Source organism: Bos grunniens, chromosome 18, assembly GCF_055505025.1.
Source record: "Bos grunniens cultivar Pamir isolate PY7600 chromosome 18, Bosgru_T2T1.0, whole genome shotgun sequence".
NCBI classification, from domain to species: Eukaryota; Metazoa; Chordata; class Mammalia; order Artiodactyla; family Bovidae; genus Bos; species Bos grunniens.
This window is the reverse complement of record NC_141182.1, coordinates 43,301,269-43,318,336: the sequence shown is the minus strand read 5'-3', so window position 1 is coordinate 43,318,336 and position 17,068 is coordinate 43,301,269. Positions and strand designations below refer to the sequence as shown.

Genomic DNA, 17,068 nt, shown 5'->3' with positions numbered 1-17,068 from the left:
TAACCATAAGAACATTCAAACTTTATTGTAAAAACAATATAATATTAAATACAAATATATTGAAAAAATACCATTTATAATCCCACCAAACATTAACATTTTCATTTATGTAAATTTCTTCATAGATCTTCTCTATGTGCCTGACACATACCTACAGACAAAAGACATTCAAATTTGCTTTCTGGGGACTTGGTCCAGTCCATGCTCCTGATGCAGGGGGCCCAAGTTCCATCCCTGGTGAGGGAACTAGATCCCACATGCTGCAATTAAGAGTTTGCGTGCTGCAATTAAGGATCCTGCATGCCACATCCTGAACGCCACAACTAAGACCCAGCCCAACCAAATAAAGTATTTTAAAAATTGCTTTCCTGACAACAGCATGTTAAAAGGACTCTTAAAAATTATTTTGTCAACAGGAGTTTTCATGTGGCTTATTAATATTTGTCATATAAGCCTTAAGGTTATAATATTCTAAATTCAAACACCAGAGAAGAAGGATGCTGAAGATCTCACAGTACTGCAGTGAAAACACCCAAAATCCTCTTTGGAGTGAAATGAAAATAAGTAAATAAAAGAGAGGAATGCTTTTACATAAATCTATCCTGTGCTCATGGATGCAGGGCATGTAGTCAGTTCCTGCACCTTTGGTCAGTTCCTAAGAGCTAAAGGAACAGTATTTGAACATGACTCTGATCTGTGTTGACCACAGCCAAATAGTGTTCATATGCAGATCTACTGTTCTTCCTGGATTCCATCTTCCATGAAAAGAAGAGTATGATTGTATTGTAGAAAAACACCTGGAGATTTATAATCCTGGCGTCCTTCTGAACATCTCTTTATGTAATGAAATCTGTGAAGTATAAATTCACTTCAATTTAAATGTACATGAAGAAGATTAAGAATAACTTAAAATATCATAATAGTTGATAGCTGAATCATTTGAGGGTGCCTTTTTCAACAAAGTTATGAATGCTGCATGTTATCTTCCTGCATTGCAGGTGGATTCTTTACCAGCTGAGCCACAAGGGAAGCCCCTTTAAATTATTAATAACCATTTTAGTTAGAAGCATCATTCAAACATGAAGCTTTTTACTTCCAACTAGTGTCTGATGCCACGTACAAAACCAGCCACACTGTGCTAGTTTCCCAGTGTCAGGTAGGCAATGCCATTACAGTTCTGAGGGTACAGGGCAGTTACAGAAAAGGATTCTCCAAGACTCCATGACAAACTATGGGATTTCACATCTATAAGTTACCAGAATCAGTTTAGGTTGCTGGGTAAAACCAAGTGTTTAATAAACACAAGGCCTTTTGGATTTAGAGTCTGAATTAAAAATTCTAATCTAGATACTATAAATAAGTAGCATTTTTACACACGTGCGATAGACTAAAATCACAGTAAGCTTAGTTCATTCTGATTTTTAAAATTCATATGGAAGTTTACCACCAGGCTAAGTTTAGACAAACTGTAAGATTCCATTTCAATATGCACCAAAACCAACAATAACAACCCCTCGCCACCCCCTCCCCCCAAAAAAGCCCCAAACAAAAGAACTCTTCCCTGTCTAACTGCATCCTGTTAAATGTTTTTGAGTTCACCAGTCAGGACCCTCCAATTTCACAGATGAGGGAAGGGAGACACAGGGAAGTCAGTGACTTGTCTGAGGTACTTGGAGAGAAAGGCAGAGCCCTGCCCACTGCAACTGGTCTGGCCTTGTAGGAGGAGGCACTCCCCGAAGGAATACAGAAGTCAGTCCTATAGCACTTCTATTTCTGAGGCTGCCTTACAGGCTCGCACTTTGGGGCTTGCACCCTTAACAAACACTCATTACAGAACAGAGAACTGCATCCTAAAAATCAACTGTCTAGCTAAAAAAAAAAAAAAGTATGAATGTGCATGTTGAAAAAAATGCAGCACGATTAGGGTTCTCATGCAACCTGGAACTCTCTTCAACCCAAACTGCTTTTCAGTCATTGGACATCATGCATCTCTTATGTAGCTTACTGTAAACCTTAGGCAAATCATTAATTTTATGCTCTAATTTGACTTGCCAAAAATATTTTCCCTTGTGGCATTTAAAAGCATACATTCTTAGAGTACATAAAAAAGAATTTGCCAGGCATTTTTCCTTCTATAAACATTGTTCTGTTCTTTTTTTCTAATAGGAAGAGCTTAAAGTTCTCGGGATAAGTGTTTTGACATTATGAGTTCTTGTCATATCAGTATCAGATAAAGCTGTGCTATTTTCCCAAAAGAGAAGCCAGGTATATTTTATCTTACACGTATTCAACATACGATAGATTTATCAATATAATAGCACTTAATTTTTGAGGTAAAGACCTATCCTTTCACTTGTACCTTTAATTTAGGAAAGTTGACTCTAACACTGACTATACCCTATATACACTTTATTAAATATTTGTAATTTTTTAATCACTTGTATCATGGTATAAGATCATACCAAATGTTTTAAGAAAATTAATGACTTTGATATCCAACCTCTAAATTAAATCAGGCTTCTACCAGAAAACAACCTCTTGAATGATACAGAGAAATGAGATCAGGGAGATATTGTTATAGAGCAGCCTATTGCTCAAGCAGAAGGTGATTTTGCTCTCATCATAGAGCAAAAAGTTCTATTAGGCAATGTTATAACCCCAAATAATGCCAAATATTATGAATATTTAACAAAGAGGTGTTTAGGTTAACAGAGCCACAGGATAAATACCTTCATTCTAATTCAGCTTTTCCGGTGTGTGTACAGTACTTTATCACTGATTTCAGGGAGCAGTGGATTCTCAGAACCAGGTACACATCTGATTGCACGTGTAAGTAAATACTCAAGGATCTGTCAAGTGGATGGAAAGAGTGAAAATAAAGACATTCGCTTGTTCCAATTGCCCTCTATGGATTACACAACTTCTACACTTGATCTTAGCCAAAAGGCTGAGAAGTGATGACTACACAGTTTCTAACGGGCTGTTTCTATAACAGATTCTGATGAATCATGAACAAAAACACCTTCAAAAGAACAAAGAGTCACAATTTTATAGATCAAAGAATATATTTAGGGCTTGGTTTTTAGGGATATTTTCCAACACTGGGTCACAATATGCCCCAGCCTGAGAGACATGAGGTGACAGAGTCCATGCTTTATCCCAGGTGGATGAGAAAGAGGGGAGTTAGAAAACTTCCTATGTCATTTCTGAAGTTATCCTGGGAAGGCAGGTGTAAAAAGAAACTGACATGGCCCAATTCAGATTCACCCAGACTGGATGAAGCAGAAGGAGTTCCTTTTATTAGTTATTGTTGCAGAACTCTTAATCAGCTTAAGATTTTGTGGATCTTTTAAAATCATTATCACAGAAACACACAAACAGGTCCTGTGGTTTAACTATCTGTGTGTTGAGGAGTGGGACTGGGTGAGCGAGGCTGGGAGGGTGGTCCGTAGGACTGAGCTCTTGGGACTGATATTTACTTTTGACCCTTGGCCCTTCAAACTGCCCTGTGAAACACTACCCATTCCCTCCCCCCGGTCCCCTTTCTCCCTTCTGGGGTGAAAAAGAGAGAAAAAAATTCTTTTCACTTTTCAGCCAAATCAGTCTCTGGGTTTTATTCCAAATTATCTATAGAGTTAAATGCATCTGTTTTCTCAGCCGTTCTTCCCCAGTAACGCTCTCTCTGAACCACAGGTGGGGAGTTGGTGGCACCGCTCAGGCAAATTCCAGCCTGGGACCTAGTGTGTTTTCCACATTTCCTTATTTATTGCCACAAAGAGGCTAGGGCCACTTAACTTCTGTCATCTACACCTGTGGTTCCAGTAGTTTATGCTATGATCTCCTGCCTTAAGAAGACAGATTTTCAAAATAAATGGAGATGTTTGTTTAGCAATCTAAATATTTAAGTAAAGACATCATGTAACGATTCATTGGCAACTGTATGAATTCGTGGCCAAATGTCTTTTACAAAAAATCAGCTTTGATAGTACACAATGTGGTCATACGATTTTTTTAAACGGAAGTTTTTTTTTAAAAAAAGCTCCTTAACTTTGGAGTTAAAGCTGTTACGTTCTAACCCAGTCTCAGGGCTGATTGGCTCAAAACCTCTGTGCCCAATGATGTCACTTGACCCTCTCAGGGGGTGTCCAGGTCAGGGAGTTGTGCAACTCCCTCCAAAGCCAGGTCTCCTACTGGCTAGCAAGCAAATTCCAAGGGATAGTTAGGATTAAGAGCTCCAAAGAGGATTCCCCAGCCCTCCCCCAAAGGAGGATCAAAAACTCTGGTCTAGTTCTGGAACAAAAATAAGCCCCAGTCAAGGAGAAAGTGCTTGTATGGACAGACTGCGTCCCTTCCCAAAGCTTGTGTCCCACCCAGGGAGTCATTTTCAGTAGGCAAGCAGGTGCAGAAGTGTGTAATCCTCCCTATAAGAACGCACACTCTCCTACGCTTAGGCCCCAAAGGATGAAGGTTATAAAACTGCTCACATCTCATTACCATTTGCTTTCTTGTTCCAGGAAACAAAACCAACACACACAAACACAAAACATAGCCCTCACCTCACACTTCATTTCACCCCATCCTCTTTCCAAACTGCCTCTCTCCGAGAATGGGAATCACCCGCAGGGGCTGGGGCACCAAGCTCAGCCTCAGTGTAAACACGCCCCAGCAGCACAGGCGGTAACGTATTAACTGGGAGGAATCTCAGGTCACCGAGAACGGTTTTCTATTAATAGGGGATAAAGCTCTTGCATACATTAGCGATAATGCCCTGGTGGCCCGCGCAAAATTAACTCCTCCCGGGCCAGCAAGAGGGAAGCCACGTTCTGCCCAGGCAGATGTGTGCTTGAAACACGCGTACAAACATACACGTTACACACACTGTGCTTTAGAACCGCTCCCCTTAAACATGCCAGATCCCATTCCCATCCCTAGTCCAGGCGGTTGCAGACGTTCTCCAGGGGTGTCTCCCGAGAGGGGTTGGTGGAGGCGGGGGCCCGTCAGGTACGGGTCAGCTCAGCTTCGCCACGCACACCGCCAAGGCCACAGCCGCCAGCAGCACGGCGCTGAAGATGGTGGCGGCCTTGGCCTTGCTCAGGTCGCAGGGCCCAGTGCGCTGTTCTACCGACACGCCGCCCACCGAGGAGACGCCGGCACTGGCGCTGGACAGGAGCTCGGCACCTGCCGCCTGCCGGGCCTGCACCGTCCAGCGGGGCACGTTGACCTTCATCTCCATATCCTGGATCATTTCGCCCACCTGAAGGATCTCCCGCTCCAGCTGGTGCAGGTCTTCCACGTCGAAGTCGCGATGCGCCTCGTGCCGCAGGCTGCGGACGCTCAGGGCGCGCGCCGCTACGCCGGTCGCGCCGCCTTCCACCCCCGTGCGCACCAGTGGCCGCCGAGGCTCCTGCAGCGGAAACTCAGTGCTCAGGGCCAGTGCACGCCGCATGTCGGCTTCCAACAGGTCCAGGCAGCCGGAGAAGGCCACCCAGAGGCGCTCGAATTCGGCGCGCTCCTCGGCGCCCAGGCTCCGGTCGCGCAGCGGGGCTGTCAGCCGGACGCGGATGGCCACCGCCAGCTCCTGCGCCTTCTGGCGCGTCTTCTGCAGCTCCTCTCGCAGGTTCTGCGAGTCTGCGGAGCCGCCGATGGTCAGCACCAGGTGATGGTAGCATGCGGTCGCCTTATTAAGCGCGTCCAGTAGCGCTTTGCACTCCTCCTTCGCCATGGCGCTGCTCTCCCGCGCACCCCGGCCGCCTGCGCCCCTCTCACCTTCACCCACTCAGCGCAGCAGGATGCAGCCAGCCTCGACGGCGTTCCCCGGCCGGACGGTCCGAGCACTCCTCATGGCCTGAGAGGAGCTTGGCGCTACCGCTGCTCAGGGTCCACAACATGCGCTTCCGCTGACCCGGTTTGCCATTCCCTCATCCATCCTCCCCAGGTGCGCTCCTAGTCACACGCCGAATCTCTGCGCAGCTCTCGCCTCCACGGTAGCACCTGCGAAGCCCGTGTTGAGGTCCCCATCCTCCTCCCGTGCCGTCGCCAGGGCTAGCGGGCCGCTGAGCCGCTCGCTCCGAGCGCCTTAAGGGCGGCGGGGTCGGGTTTCTTAGATCCGCCCACCCCCGCCCTTCCTCGCTGGGCGCTCCCATCCCCTGGACCAGGCATAGGCGGGGCCCTGAGCGGGGAGGTCACGTGCAGGTCCCCCATCTCCCCCTCCTCTGCACCCCATTACAGTCTGGAATATTAGCGCTCAGCAGATCCAACCCTCCTCTGTTTTTGAGAAGGGGAAACTGAGGCTCAGATTTAAAAGGGGGGAGGAGGATAAAGATCACGCCACGTGCATGTAAGTGATGGGGCTACAACCCAGGGGCTCTGACTCTTAGACCCAGCCAGCGACGGAAGTAGTATGCTTCGTAGGACTGGACACCCCTGTCCTCCAAACCGAGTAGTAAAGGGCAATCTGCGGGGCGGAAAGGCTGCCGTATCTCCCCATCCTAGTCCAGCCCGCTTTCCAGCAACAGGGCTTGGACTCCACCCCTTGTGTCAGACGTGTTTTTCGGCCCCGCCCCCTCCCGTTCCAGGCAGGCGCAGTCGATGGCTCTGGGCTGGTCCAGTCTGAATAGGAAGTGTTGCACGCCGCCTGAGCCCCACCCCTGGCTGGGCGGGCTCAATGATTGCTCTGCGCACGCGTCACTCTGAATAAAGACAGCTTCTCATTGGACTGACCCGAGTCCTGGGGTGCGACTCCGCCCAACGGGGGTGGGCGGTGCAGCAGTTCTGCCGCGTTGGGGTGGTGGGCCCTGAGGTCTTTATCGAGGGGCCGGGAGGTATCGGCGCCACTCCTGGAAGGGCGGGGAGTGAAACTATGTAGCCTTTTAAGTAAGTGTCCTCTCTCCTGTCTCCTCCCGCGCCTCCGTTCCCTCGGGACGGCTGCGTCTCTGGGCCCAGAGGCCGGGCGGGGCCTCGGAGCGGAGAAGGGGGAGGGGCTCTTTCCTCGGCCGGCGCCCCAAGCTGGGCTGGCTGTCCCTGGGAGGCCCCCGAGGCCTGGACCCATCGCGGAGTGGACTGCCGCGCCCGTGCTCTCCAGCTCCCGTCCGCAGCCTGGCTCGCTCTGCCCCTCGTGTGTGTTTGCGGGTCGAGGGGTGGGGTTGGCGAAGAGTGAGCCCTCTGACCCCCGCGGCATCAGGACAGGTTAGCAGTCTGGGATCCCGGGAGCTCAGACTTGGGGGCAATAATAGGCAGGGCCGTCGATCACGGGCTGGGTGGCTTCTGGGGTTTAAGGGAGGCCTGGCGGGGCGGGTGGAGGGGAGGCTGTGGATGGGAGGCTGTGGATAGGGGTGCGGATCCTCGAGCCGGGCTGTCGTGGTCCCCGTGGTGATGGAGGAGCTGGAAGGAGAGGAGGGAATCCCTGCTAGCCTGCCTCTCATGGGGCGGGGGTCTCCTCTTCCAGCTGGGTTAAGATTACCCCGGGAAAACTATGAAGCACCAAACGGTGTTCTGGATTCTGAGTCTGTTCAGTTCTTTTCGTTGAAAATGGACTGCCCATTGGCGCGTGAGCAAGGCCGTGCGGCTCTGGCCGCCCCTGGAGGTGCTGGGGACGTGGGCGCTTGCGGTCGTGCAGGGCCACCGGGAGCAAGTGGGGCGTCTTCTTTGAGGATTTAGGACATTCAGGGAATGAGGCGCAGACGAAACTGTAGGGGACTCCTAGTTTGCCTTGTGCTGGAATTTTCCAAGTTTTGTGGGTTTCCGGAAGAGAGACCCCTATTTTGATTGCACCCTTCCACCAGCCCTAGAGAGGAGCAGCAGATGTTAGCAGGATATTTACATTTCCAGGCACCTTGCCAGGTTTGGCATTGAGGCAGTCGGCCCCGCCCCCAACCCCGTCCAGAGCGCTGGGTTCAGGGGCCTCTCACGCAGCAGTCTGTCCTTTAATTGGTTGTCTCAGTGGTGATACTGTGGCCCTTGGCCATCTCAGCCACTTATGGGCCAAATGGGGCCTTGACAGAGGAAGAGTAGTTTTTAGGATAAAATGGGTAGAAGGGAGGAGAGCCCATCTCTTCTGGGAGCTTTGTGGACAGCAGAAGGAGATGAAGCTGCAGAGGTGGGCAAGAGGCCAGGAATAAGAGGGCCTCCATGCCAAGCAGAGAAGTTGAGAGTGCATCTGATAGGGAGTGGAGTAGTCCCGCACAGGGCTCAGTGTTGGAAAGATCCTGTCTTTCAGGTGGACGGGTTTGCGGTGCATCAGAGGTCAGGGCCTGAAGGCCTGGGAGGGGTGGGGGGGAATGCAAGATGGGATCAGAAACAGATAGGTCTCACAAGTCCTAGTGGCAGAAAAGCAGACGGGCCCCTGAAGCTGAGTGGACATCCGCGGTGAGTTCTCCTCACCTGGCCTTGTCACCTGCGATAATCCCTTCTGGCAGCACTGCTGGGAGGGCAGCAGTGGTGTTTGCCTGGGGCCTGGGCTCCAGGTCTTCACTGTGCCTCCTTGTGGCTCTTGGACTGTGTTGCTCTCATGAGGGCAGGCGCTGGGGTTTTGTTCTACACATGTCGGCCTGTCAGGTCTTTTATTTTTCCAATGTGGATCTGATCTTGGCCAGGCAGCAGTAAGCGGTGGCACAAAATGAGATCTTGATTTCCTAGCCAGGAATCGAATCTGGATAGCCTGGATGAAAACCAGGAATCCTAGCCACCAGAACGGTAAGCGCTAGAGGTTGGAAGCCATTTTTCCCTGGACCTCTGCCCCCAGTGAAAAATTCATTTCTCTAGGAGCCAAAAATGTAAATGCAGGTACAAAGTTTACTACTAGAGACAAAGCATAACAAGTGGGAGAAAGCACAGAGAAGCTGTTTAGTTAAGACAGAAACAAGACAGAGATGCACACCCAGAGAGGAAGGGTGTGGACATCCCCCCTCGTGAGGAGGGGCACAGAACAGAGGCGATTGTCATTTAATAGGACAGTTCTTCCAATTTTAGTATCTGTAGTATCTGTGTTGCTGAAGCGAGCACAGGACAGTTCTTCCAGGTCTTTGTTTACCTTTAGCCAATTATCTGGTTTCTTTTTCCACACCTGACCTGCCCTAGGACCCTCCTCAACATGTGTGCAGAACTTTTTTCCAGGATGGATTCTGGCCCAGAGGCCTGTGGGATGCCCTTAACATCACATGTTATGGGGTGGTGCCCCCTCCTTTTTGACCCGCAAGGAGCCTTTCTGCACATGTGAAATGTCTCCCTTGGCCTAAAGATGGGAAATACCTGATCTTTTAACAGGATTTAGTCTCACTCTGCCCCTGCCATAAAAATGCCCAATGTCTGGTTATTTACCCGATTCCTGTTGCTGGTTTTTATATCGAGGTGTAGATCTCACAATATAGACAGGAATCTGGTCATAAATTTGTTGTCCTGGAGCCTGTTTGTCTCTTGCTTCAGGAAATATAAACGGGGGGCTGGTGATGAATGTCAGGCCTGGAGCTCATCTTCTTCCCACCCTAGGAGGTATGAATAGGAGGCCAGTTGTAAATGCTTAGCCTGGAGCCCATCTGTCTCCTCCTCAGACAGTTTTTAAAGTCTTTATTGAATTTGTTACAATATTGCTTCTGTTTTGTGTTTTTGATTTTTTTTTTTTTTGGCCCTGAGGCATGTGGTATCTTAGCTCCCCAGCCAGGGATCGAACCTGCACCCCCTGCATTGGAAGACAATGTCTTAACCACTGGATCACCAGGGACACCACTGTTAGTGTTTGAGTCAGGGCTCTCCTTCTGTTTATGAAGTGCCAGGGTTAGGAGAAGGCAATGGCACCCCACTCCAGTACTCTTGCCTGGAAAATCCCATGGATGGAGGAGCCTGGTGGGCTGCAGTCCATGGGATCGCTAGGAGTCAGAAACGACTGAGCGACTTCCCTTTCGCTTTTCACTTTCATGCATTGGAGAAGGAAATGGCAACCCACTCCAGTGTTCTTGCCTGGAGAATCCCAGGGACGGGGGAGCCTGGTAGGCTACCGTCTATGGGGTCGCACAGAGTCAGACACGACTGAAGCGACTTAGCAACAGCAGCAGCAGGGTTAGGTTGGTGTCCAGTAACTTCCTCCTTCCCTAGAGGAGCAGGGGAATGTGACCACATGATGCTAGATACCAGATCTAGAAAGGGTTCAGACCCAAAGAGTTGCCCTGAGGCTGCTTCCACGTCCAAGAGAGCGCTGAGAAGTGGTCCGTGGTGCTCCTGCCCTCCAGCCCGAGGGAGTTTGGTGCTGGTGGCTCCCCTGCATTTCCAGGAACAGGGTGTGGAGTGGCTTTCTAAGGGGTAGTTGTATTCCTCCAAACTTCCCTGCTTCCAGCCCTCTTCCAGCCCTGAGGCCTTCTCTCCTACTGTGAGGCTCCACATTCCAGCCAGCTCTGTGCTTAGCCTGCTCTGAGCACATTTGGTTTTGGCTTTTTGCGGATACTTGCAGGACCAGCCCCTCATCCTCCCCTGCATGCGGGTGGTGGATTTCCAGCTCCTGGGAGAGATAATCCCTCCCTGGGAGCTTGATCTTCCTCTAACACCTCGCTGTCATTTTGTTGAACTGGACCAGCGGTTACTGCACGTCTGCAGGGAGCCAGGCAGCCAGGCTTCAAAGTGCTTTGAGAAGCCTATGGACAGGAGCTGTAGACATTACAGAAGGACACGAGTGGCTGTAATACCACATGTTACATCATCAAACTGCTTCCATGTGGTATTAAGCAGAGATGCATAGGAAGTTTTCCCTTTCTGCCTTTTCCTTCAGAGACACATTAAGCCTGCTGGAGAATATTGCTCATCAGTTGGAAAATACGCCTGGTCAGAGTCTATGGTCAGGGCCCTGGGGGTGAGCAGGAGCGGCCACAGCAGTGAGATTTCGGCAGGGAGTGCTTCTCTGGGAGGTGCAGACTTTCCTGGGCTGGCTTCTGCTGAGCCAGGCTGCACACTATCACCAGATGGTCCCCGACAACACAGACTCATCCGGGCTGGCAGGACGGTTGAAGACCACAAAACCACGGGTGTGCACACCACCTCCTAAAATGCCCAGCAGTGGTCTGAGGCCTCGCTTGACTCTCCTTTTCAAAATAACCTCAAATAATTCATGTGCAAGGGTATTTGGTACCTCTGACTAATTTCACTGGGTTTTCTTTTTTTTGGGGGGGGGTTTCTGTAAATCATTTCATCATTTGCACTTAAGAAAGAGTGGAATTGTGTGTGTGTGTGTGTTTTTAAGGAGTTTAAATGAGGTTTCACACCTCTTTCCCTCACATGTGATTTTAAAATACAAAACCAATTCTTGCAAGTAAACTTGTCAGATTATTTTAAAGCACATACCCCTGTATAAGAATTCAGCTCTGGCATTAAGCATTATTACATATCAGTATTTTTATTTATTTATTTGGCTGTGCCAAGTCTTAGTTGTGGCACACAGGATCTTCTGTCTTTGCTGTGGCGTGCAGGATTTTTAGTTGTGCTGTGTGGGAGCTATTACTAGCTTCCCGACCGGGGATGTAACCTGGGCCCCCTCCATTGAGAGAGCAGAGCCTTAGACTCTAGACCACCAGGGAAGCCCCTGATTATTACCTATTTTTAACACTGGGACAGAAAGGTCAAGAACAGAGCAGGACAGAGCTCTCTGTATCCCTACTGCTGGATGGGATTCAGTCATTGGCAACCAGAGACTGATGTCCAAGAGCAGGCGTATGACTTGGACTGAAAAACAGCCAGCTCCATCCCATTCACCAGCAGTGGGTGCGGAGAGTCTTTTGTGTTCACAGTTCATGCATTTAAACCCAGCGTTTTGACGTGACATTCAGGGCCCTTCCCTTGCTGCCCCTCTCTGACCTGCCCTGTCTGGATTCTTATTATTTCTCAGAGCTCATGTTCACAGCTAGTCAAGCCGAGTTTATCCTTGAGTTTATTCCTGTGCTCCCCAGGAATGTGCTCCTGCCTCCTGATGGCTTTGGCCCCACCATGGTCCCTGCCAAGGAGGCCTCCCACACGCCCTAGCCCAACCCCATCCCTGGTACTCCTTTCTCCTTACCTTGCCTGGCACTGTCTTGTTTCTAAGTCTTCTTGCTTCCCAGTGAGGTGGCTCGCTCCTCCATCAGAGCCCACCTTTGTCAGGTCTGTCTCGTGGGCGCGGGTGTTGGTGTTCTGCCAGCATCCTGTCTGGCTGTTGAGCAGGAGTGTCCCTTCTCAGTTTTAGTCTGACCTTGTCTCATCCTGTTTCTCATGTGGTTTTTATCTAAGGCATCTTTACTTTTGTGCTCTGCCGTGTAGAACCGGCTGTGTCTGGAACCAGCACAGAACTTTGTTTTCTTATGACTGTGCCCCAGCCAAATTATATTATCCAGTTCTTCTGGTAGGGACTCATAAAAGGATTATCTGTGCTCCAGTAATGGTTGCCTTCAACGATTCAAATACCTAAATGGTTGCAGAGCTGGGGCCTGCGAAGGGATTATATGTAGCCATTTTCATGCTAGGCTCTTCTCCCTAAGAGGATTTGCAGGGAGCTCAGGGGACTTCTTCAGGCAGTCCTCAGGAGGGCCTGCAGCCAAGACAGCCCAGCCTGGACCAGACCGAGGGGATCTGATGCGGAGCCTGTTTGGCTGTCTGTCACGGGGACTTCTATAAGGGAAATGTAGTGTGGAGTCTGTGCCTCCGTGGCTTGTGTGCTGTAACCCCTAGGCATAATTATTTTTACATGATGAATGCAGTGGTTAAAGGGATGAGTGTTAGAATAAATTCTGACATCCACCTAACCTCGAGTTGGACAGCTGACCCTCAGTTTCTTCATCTGCAGCATGGGGCAAATGATACCTGTGGTTATTGTGAGCATTAGTTGTATTTAGTTACCTATACTTATTGTGAGCATTCAAATGGGATGAGAATGTGTAGAAGTTATCACAGTGTCTAGACCAAGGATGCTTTCAAATAAATGGTGGCTGTTTTTAACATTAGACTTTAGGGATGGAATTCATAATGCACTTAGGCATACTGTTTCTAGTGTTTCCCCAAAGAGGCGTTTTAGAATACTGTTACATAATGAGAAAGTAATTCAGTTTTTCACTTATATTTCATTCATCTGATTGTATCAAGGATAAGATTACTTGATGCCCTTTACTGTTGCTACTTTTCTCTTTTTAATGAAAAGAAGAGGCTCAAAGAACCTTTGGCAGGCAGTGGTATCTAGCCAGGTTTTAAATAATGTCAATTGGCTTTATCATTTTTAATTATAAGATTATCTGAATGGGAAGTGATGCTGGTTTCCCATTTAAAGTAGTGATAAGGGTTCTTTTAAAAATAAATTTTAAATGGGAGTAGATGTTTAAAGGAAAATGTCAAACATTAACAATAGAGCCGTTGTGTACAACTGTGCAGCTTATATATTGCACAAGTGTCCTGCCCTGGGGGAGAAGAGGTGTTGGCCAACTAGGCTGGTGTGTAGCCTATGAGCTGCTTACTAAGCCATGTGCTCTGGCACAGAGCTGTACCTACGGGGAAGATGGGCTGCCTTTTTGTAATTCTCACGAAAGCACCATGTGGGCTGGCAGAAAGTGACCGTACATTGGTGTGTAGAGTGGCAAGAATAGTGAAGGTAACATGTAAATGGAAATCTCATAAGACAAGTATTCATTTTCTCCATTGTTCAAACTGAGATGGCGGCTCAGAGAGGTGAAATGACATGGCTAAAACTCTGATTCCTTTTCTGTGCCCATTTTTCGTATTCCCGTCTCATACTTCAGTTAAAAACCGTGCTGATACATGGTAAGGGGAGTAGACCAGGTGAATTGGAAGCCCCACTCACAATAGGAGCAAATCTATACAGAATATATATATAATGTCTAATAAAAGTTATACATGATCTATGATCTTTTTAAAAAAATTAAATTTTGGCTGCTCCGTGTCTTCATTGCTGTGCACAGGCTCTCTCTAGTTGCGGTGAGTGGGGGTCCTCTTTCATTGTGGTGCATGGGCTTCTCACTGTGGTGGCTTCTCTTGTTGCAGTGCACAGGCCCTGGAGTGTGCAGGCTTCGGTACGGGTGGCACACAGGCTCAGTAATTGCTGCTTGTGAGCTCTAGAGCACAGGCTCAGTAGTTGTGGAGCTCGGGCTTAGTTGCCCTGTGGCCTGTGGAATCTGCCTGGACCAGATAGCAAATCCACGTCCTCTGCAGGTGGATTCCTAACCAGTGGACCACCAGGGATGTCCATGATCTGTGATCAAATGGAGAAAATTTAATTAGCAGACATAAAAGAGGATGAAGGTAGAAAGACATACCATGCTCATGGAGAATGATTCATTATTATAAAGATGTTGACTCTCTAGTCTGTAAATTTAGTGGTTACAATAAAAATCCCAATAGAAATCTCATGGAATTGATAGACTGACTCTAGTTCATGTGATATTGTAAAGAATTAGGTATAACCAAACAACTTTGGAGAACAGGGGGAGAAGTCTTCCTGTATGAGATGTCAAGGCTTATGATGAAGCCATGGTTATGTAAATTCATGTGGTCTGATCCTTTCCTAAAGTAATTGCCACTAGCTACATGTGGATATTAAGTATTTGAAATGAGGCTAGTATGAATTGAGCAGAATACACATCAGATTTTGAAGACTCCATAGACGTAAAAAGAATGTGAAATATGTCAATAATTTTAAAGCATTGTTCACATGTTGGAAATATATTGTACCTATATTAAATGGCACCCCATTCCAGTAGTCTTGCCTGGAAGATCCCATGGACAGAGGAGCCTGGAAGGCTGCAGTCCATGGGGTTGCTGAGGATCGGACATGACTGAGCTACTTCACTTTGACTTTTTACTTTCATGCATTGGAGAAGGACATGGCAACCCACTCCAGTGTTCTTGCCTGGAGAATCCCAGGGACAGGGGAGCCTGGTGGGCTGCCGTCTATGGGGTCGCACAGAGTCGGACACGACTGAAGCGACTTAGCAGCAGCAGCAGCAGCATATTAAATAAAATATATAATTAAAATTAATTTCACTTTTTAAAATATGACTACTAGAAAATTTTAAATAATATATGTAATTATGCATAATGTATATACAATTACATTTCTCACATAAATCTGTTGGATGGCACTGGTCAAGACCATTGAAACAGACTAAAGCCCAGAAATAGGGCAAACATACATGGGAAGTTGGAATTTGAGAAAGGTAACATTATCAGCTGGTGTGAAAGGGATACAATATATGGAACAGTTGGCTTATGCTGTGGACTGAATGTTTGTCTCCCCCTGTTCCACACCCCCCGCCCCCCGAGCCAGCCCAAATTCATATGTTGAATCCCTAATCCTAAATGTGATGGTATTTGGAGATGGAGCTTTGAGATCTAATTGGGATTAGGTTAGGCCATAAAGGTGGGGCCCTCATGATGGGATTAGTGGCCTTATAAAAGGCAGAAGTGATAGGAGAACTCTTTCTCTACCATGTGAGGATATAGTAAGAAGGTGGCCAACCCATACAGTCCAAGACGTGGACCCTCACCAAGAACCAGATCTACTATACTAGCACCTTGATTTTTGACCCCCAGCCTCCAGAACTGTAAGAAATAAAATGCTTGTTGTTTAAGCCCCCTCAGTCTATTGTATTTTGTTATAAGACCCTGACCAAACTAAGATTACCTTCAGAAAAAATTTAAATGCCCAATTTATAGCATATATAAAAATAAAGATGAATTAAATTCCAAAAAATGATAAACTTTAAGAGTCTTGGAAATTACAGGGACTATTTTTGTGGCCTTGAAGTTGGAAAGGATGTGGTTTCAGGTAAGCCTTTGCTGCATAACCAGCCAGCCCCCAGATTCGTGACTCACAACTGCTACAGTTTGTTGTTCCTTACAAGGAACTAGCAAGGTGGGTCTTCTGCTGGTCTCACCTGTGCTCACTTGTGTGGTTGCACTCAGCCAGTGGGCTGGCTATGCCCACTGGACCACCTCTCTCTCCCTCCATGGGCTTTCGTCCCATGGGCTTCTCTATTGCATGGTGATCACGTGGTACCAAATGAATGGAAGTGAAATCTGCAAGGTCTCTTGAGGCTGACACTCAGAATCACAGAACATCAATTCTGTGTGTGTGGTTGGTTAAAGCAAACCACAGGGGTGGCTCAAATTTGAGAGATGGGGAAATAGACTCCACCTTCTCATAGAGGGAATGGTGAAATTTACAAGGGGGCATGCCAAGATGATAAGATTTCCTTAGCTCCCAAGACCACTGACCAGTAAGGCAAAGATGGACAAGTTCAACTACATTAAAATCAAACACTTTTATTTCTGAAAACACTCATTTGGAAAAATGAAGAGACAAGTCACAGATCCGGAGAAGATATTTGCAACATCTTTTAGTGTCCAGATGTCGAGAGAGCTACCAATTGTAAAGAAAAGGGCCAACAAACCATGAGAAAAGTGGCCAAAAAACATGGTAATTTATAGCATGTAAAGAAGTGATAATCAACTTCATTAAAGAAATGAAAATTAGAAACAGCAAAATAGCTGTTTTATGCCCAGACTGGCATAAATGAGCTGGTCTGACCACTCTGAGGAGCACTGGCTAGGATGTGATGGAAGGAAGGGGAGTGCTCACGGACTTGGCAGGGAGGTCGTAAGCGGTCCAGTGGTGTTAGCTTCTGGTGAAGGTGTAGGTGTATGCTGCAGTGCCTCTCCTAGTCACATTCCTGGATGTGTACTCCAGGAACACATAAGAGGGTAGGAGTGTTTGTGTCAGCATTCTTTGTAATACTGAGAATGTGGTACCAACTTAAGTGTAGGATATTAGATAAATTGTGTCGTGTTCACTTCATACAGTACAGCAGGAATTAGTAAATTAATAGGAGCTGTGTGGATCAGCACTGAAAGAACTTGAAAACATAATGTTGATGGAAAAGATGGAATGTTCCCGACTACTTACAGTGTGATACCATTTATGTAGATTTTGAAGCCCATAAAGCAAGATTTTGTATTATTTATGAATACATGAGTTTTAAAGGAGTAGAAATGTCAGCAAGAAGGATATAGAAACAGCTTTAAGATACTGGTTGTCTCTGAAAAAGGAGTAGAG

The 17,068-nt window shown here is 47.5% G+C and overlaps 2 protein-coding genes and 1 non-coding gene across 6 annotated transcripts in view; 1 reads left to right on the top strand and 2 right to left on the bottom strand.

The window, feature by feature from the left end:
- Positions 1–2,766: 2,766 nt before the first annotated feature.
- On the bottom strand, positions 2,767–2,959 carry LOC147353578 (U2 spliceosomal RNA). The gene has a single exon (XR_015146772.1). It is a non-coding gene; the product is annotated as a U2 spliceosomal RNA (small nuclear RNA).
- An 87-nt stretch (positions 2,960–3,046) lies between these two features.
- Positions 3,047–6,066, bottom strand: RGS9BP (regulator of G protein signaling 9 binding protein). Its single transcript, XM_086351729.1, has one exon. It carries the CDS (start codon positions 5,720–5,722, stop codon positions 5,009–5,011), a length of 714 nt encoding a protein of 237 aa, XP_086207855.1. The 5' UTR covers positions 5,723–6,066; the 3' UTR covers positions 3,047–5,008.
- Positions 6,067–6,691: 625 nt separating this feature from the next.
- Positions 6,692–17,068, top strand: part of ANKRD27 (ankyrin repeat domain 27) — a 60,839-nt gene continuing 50,462 nt past the window's right edge. For 2 of the 4 annotated variants that reach the window (XM_086351718.1, XM_086351716.1), the window contains exon 1: positions 6,723–6,873. The gene's annotated coding sequence lies outside the window, so the exon portion shown is untranslated. Of the gene's footprint in view, positions 7,186–17,068 lie in introns of all 4 variants that reach the window. The other 2 variants (XM_086351717.1, XM_086351719.1) reach the window with 2 other exon arrangements.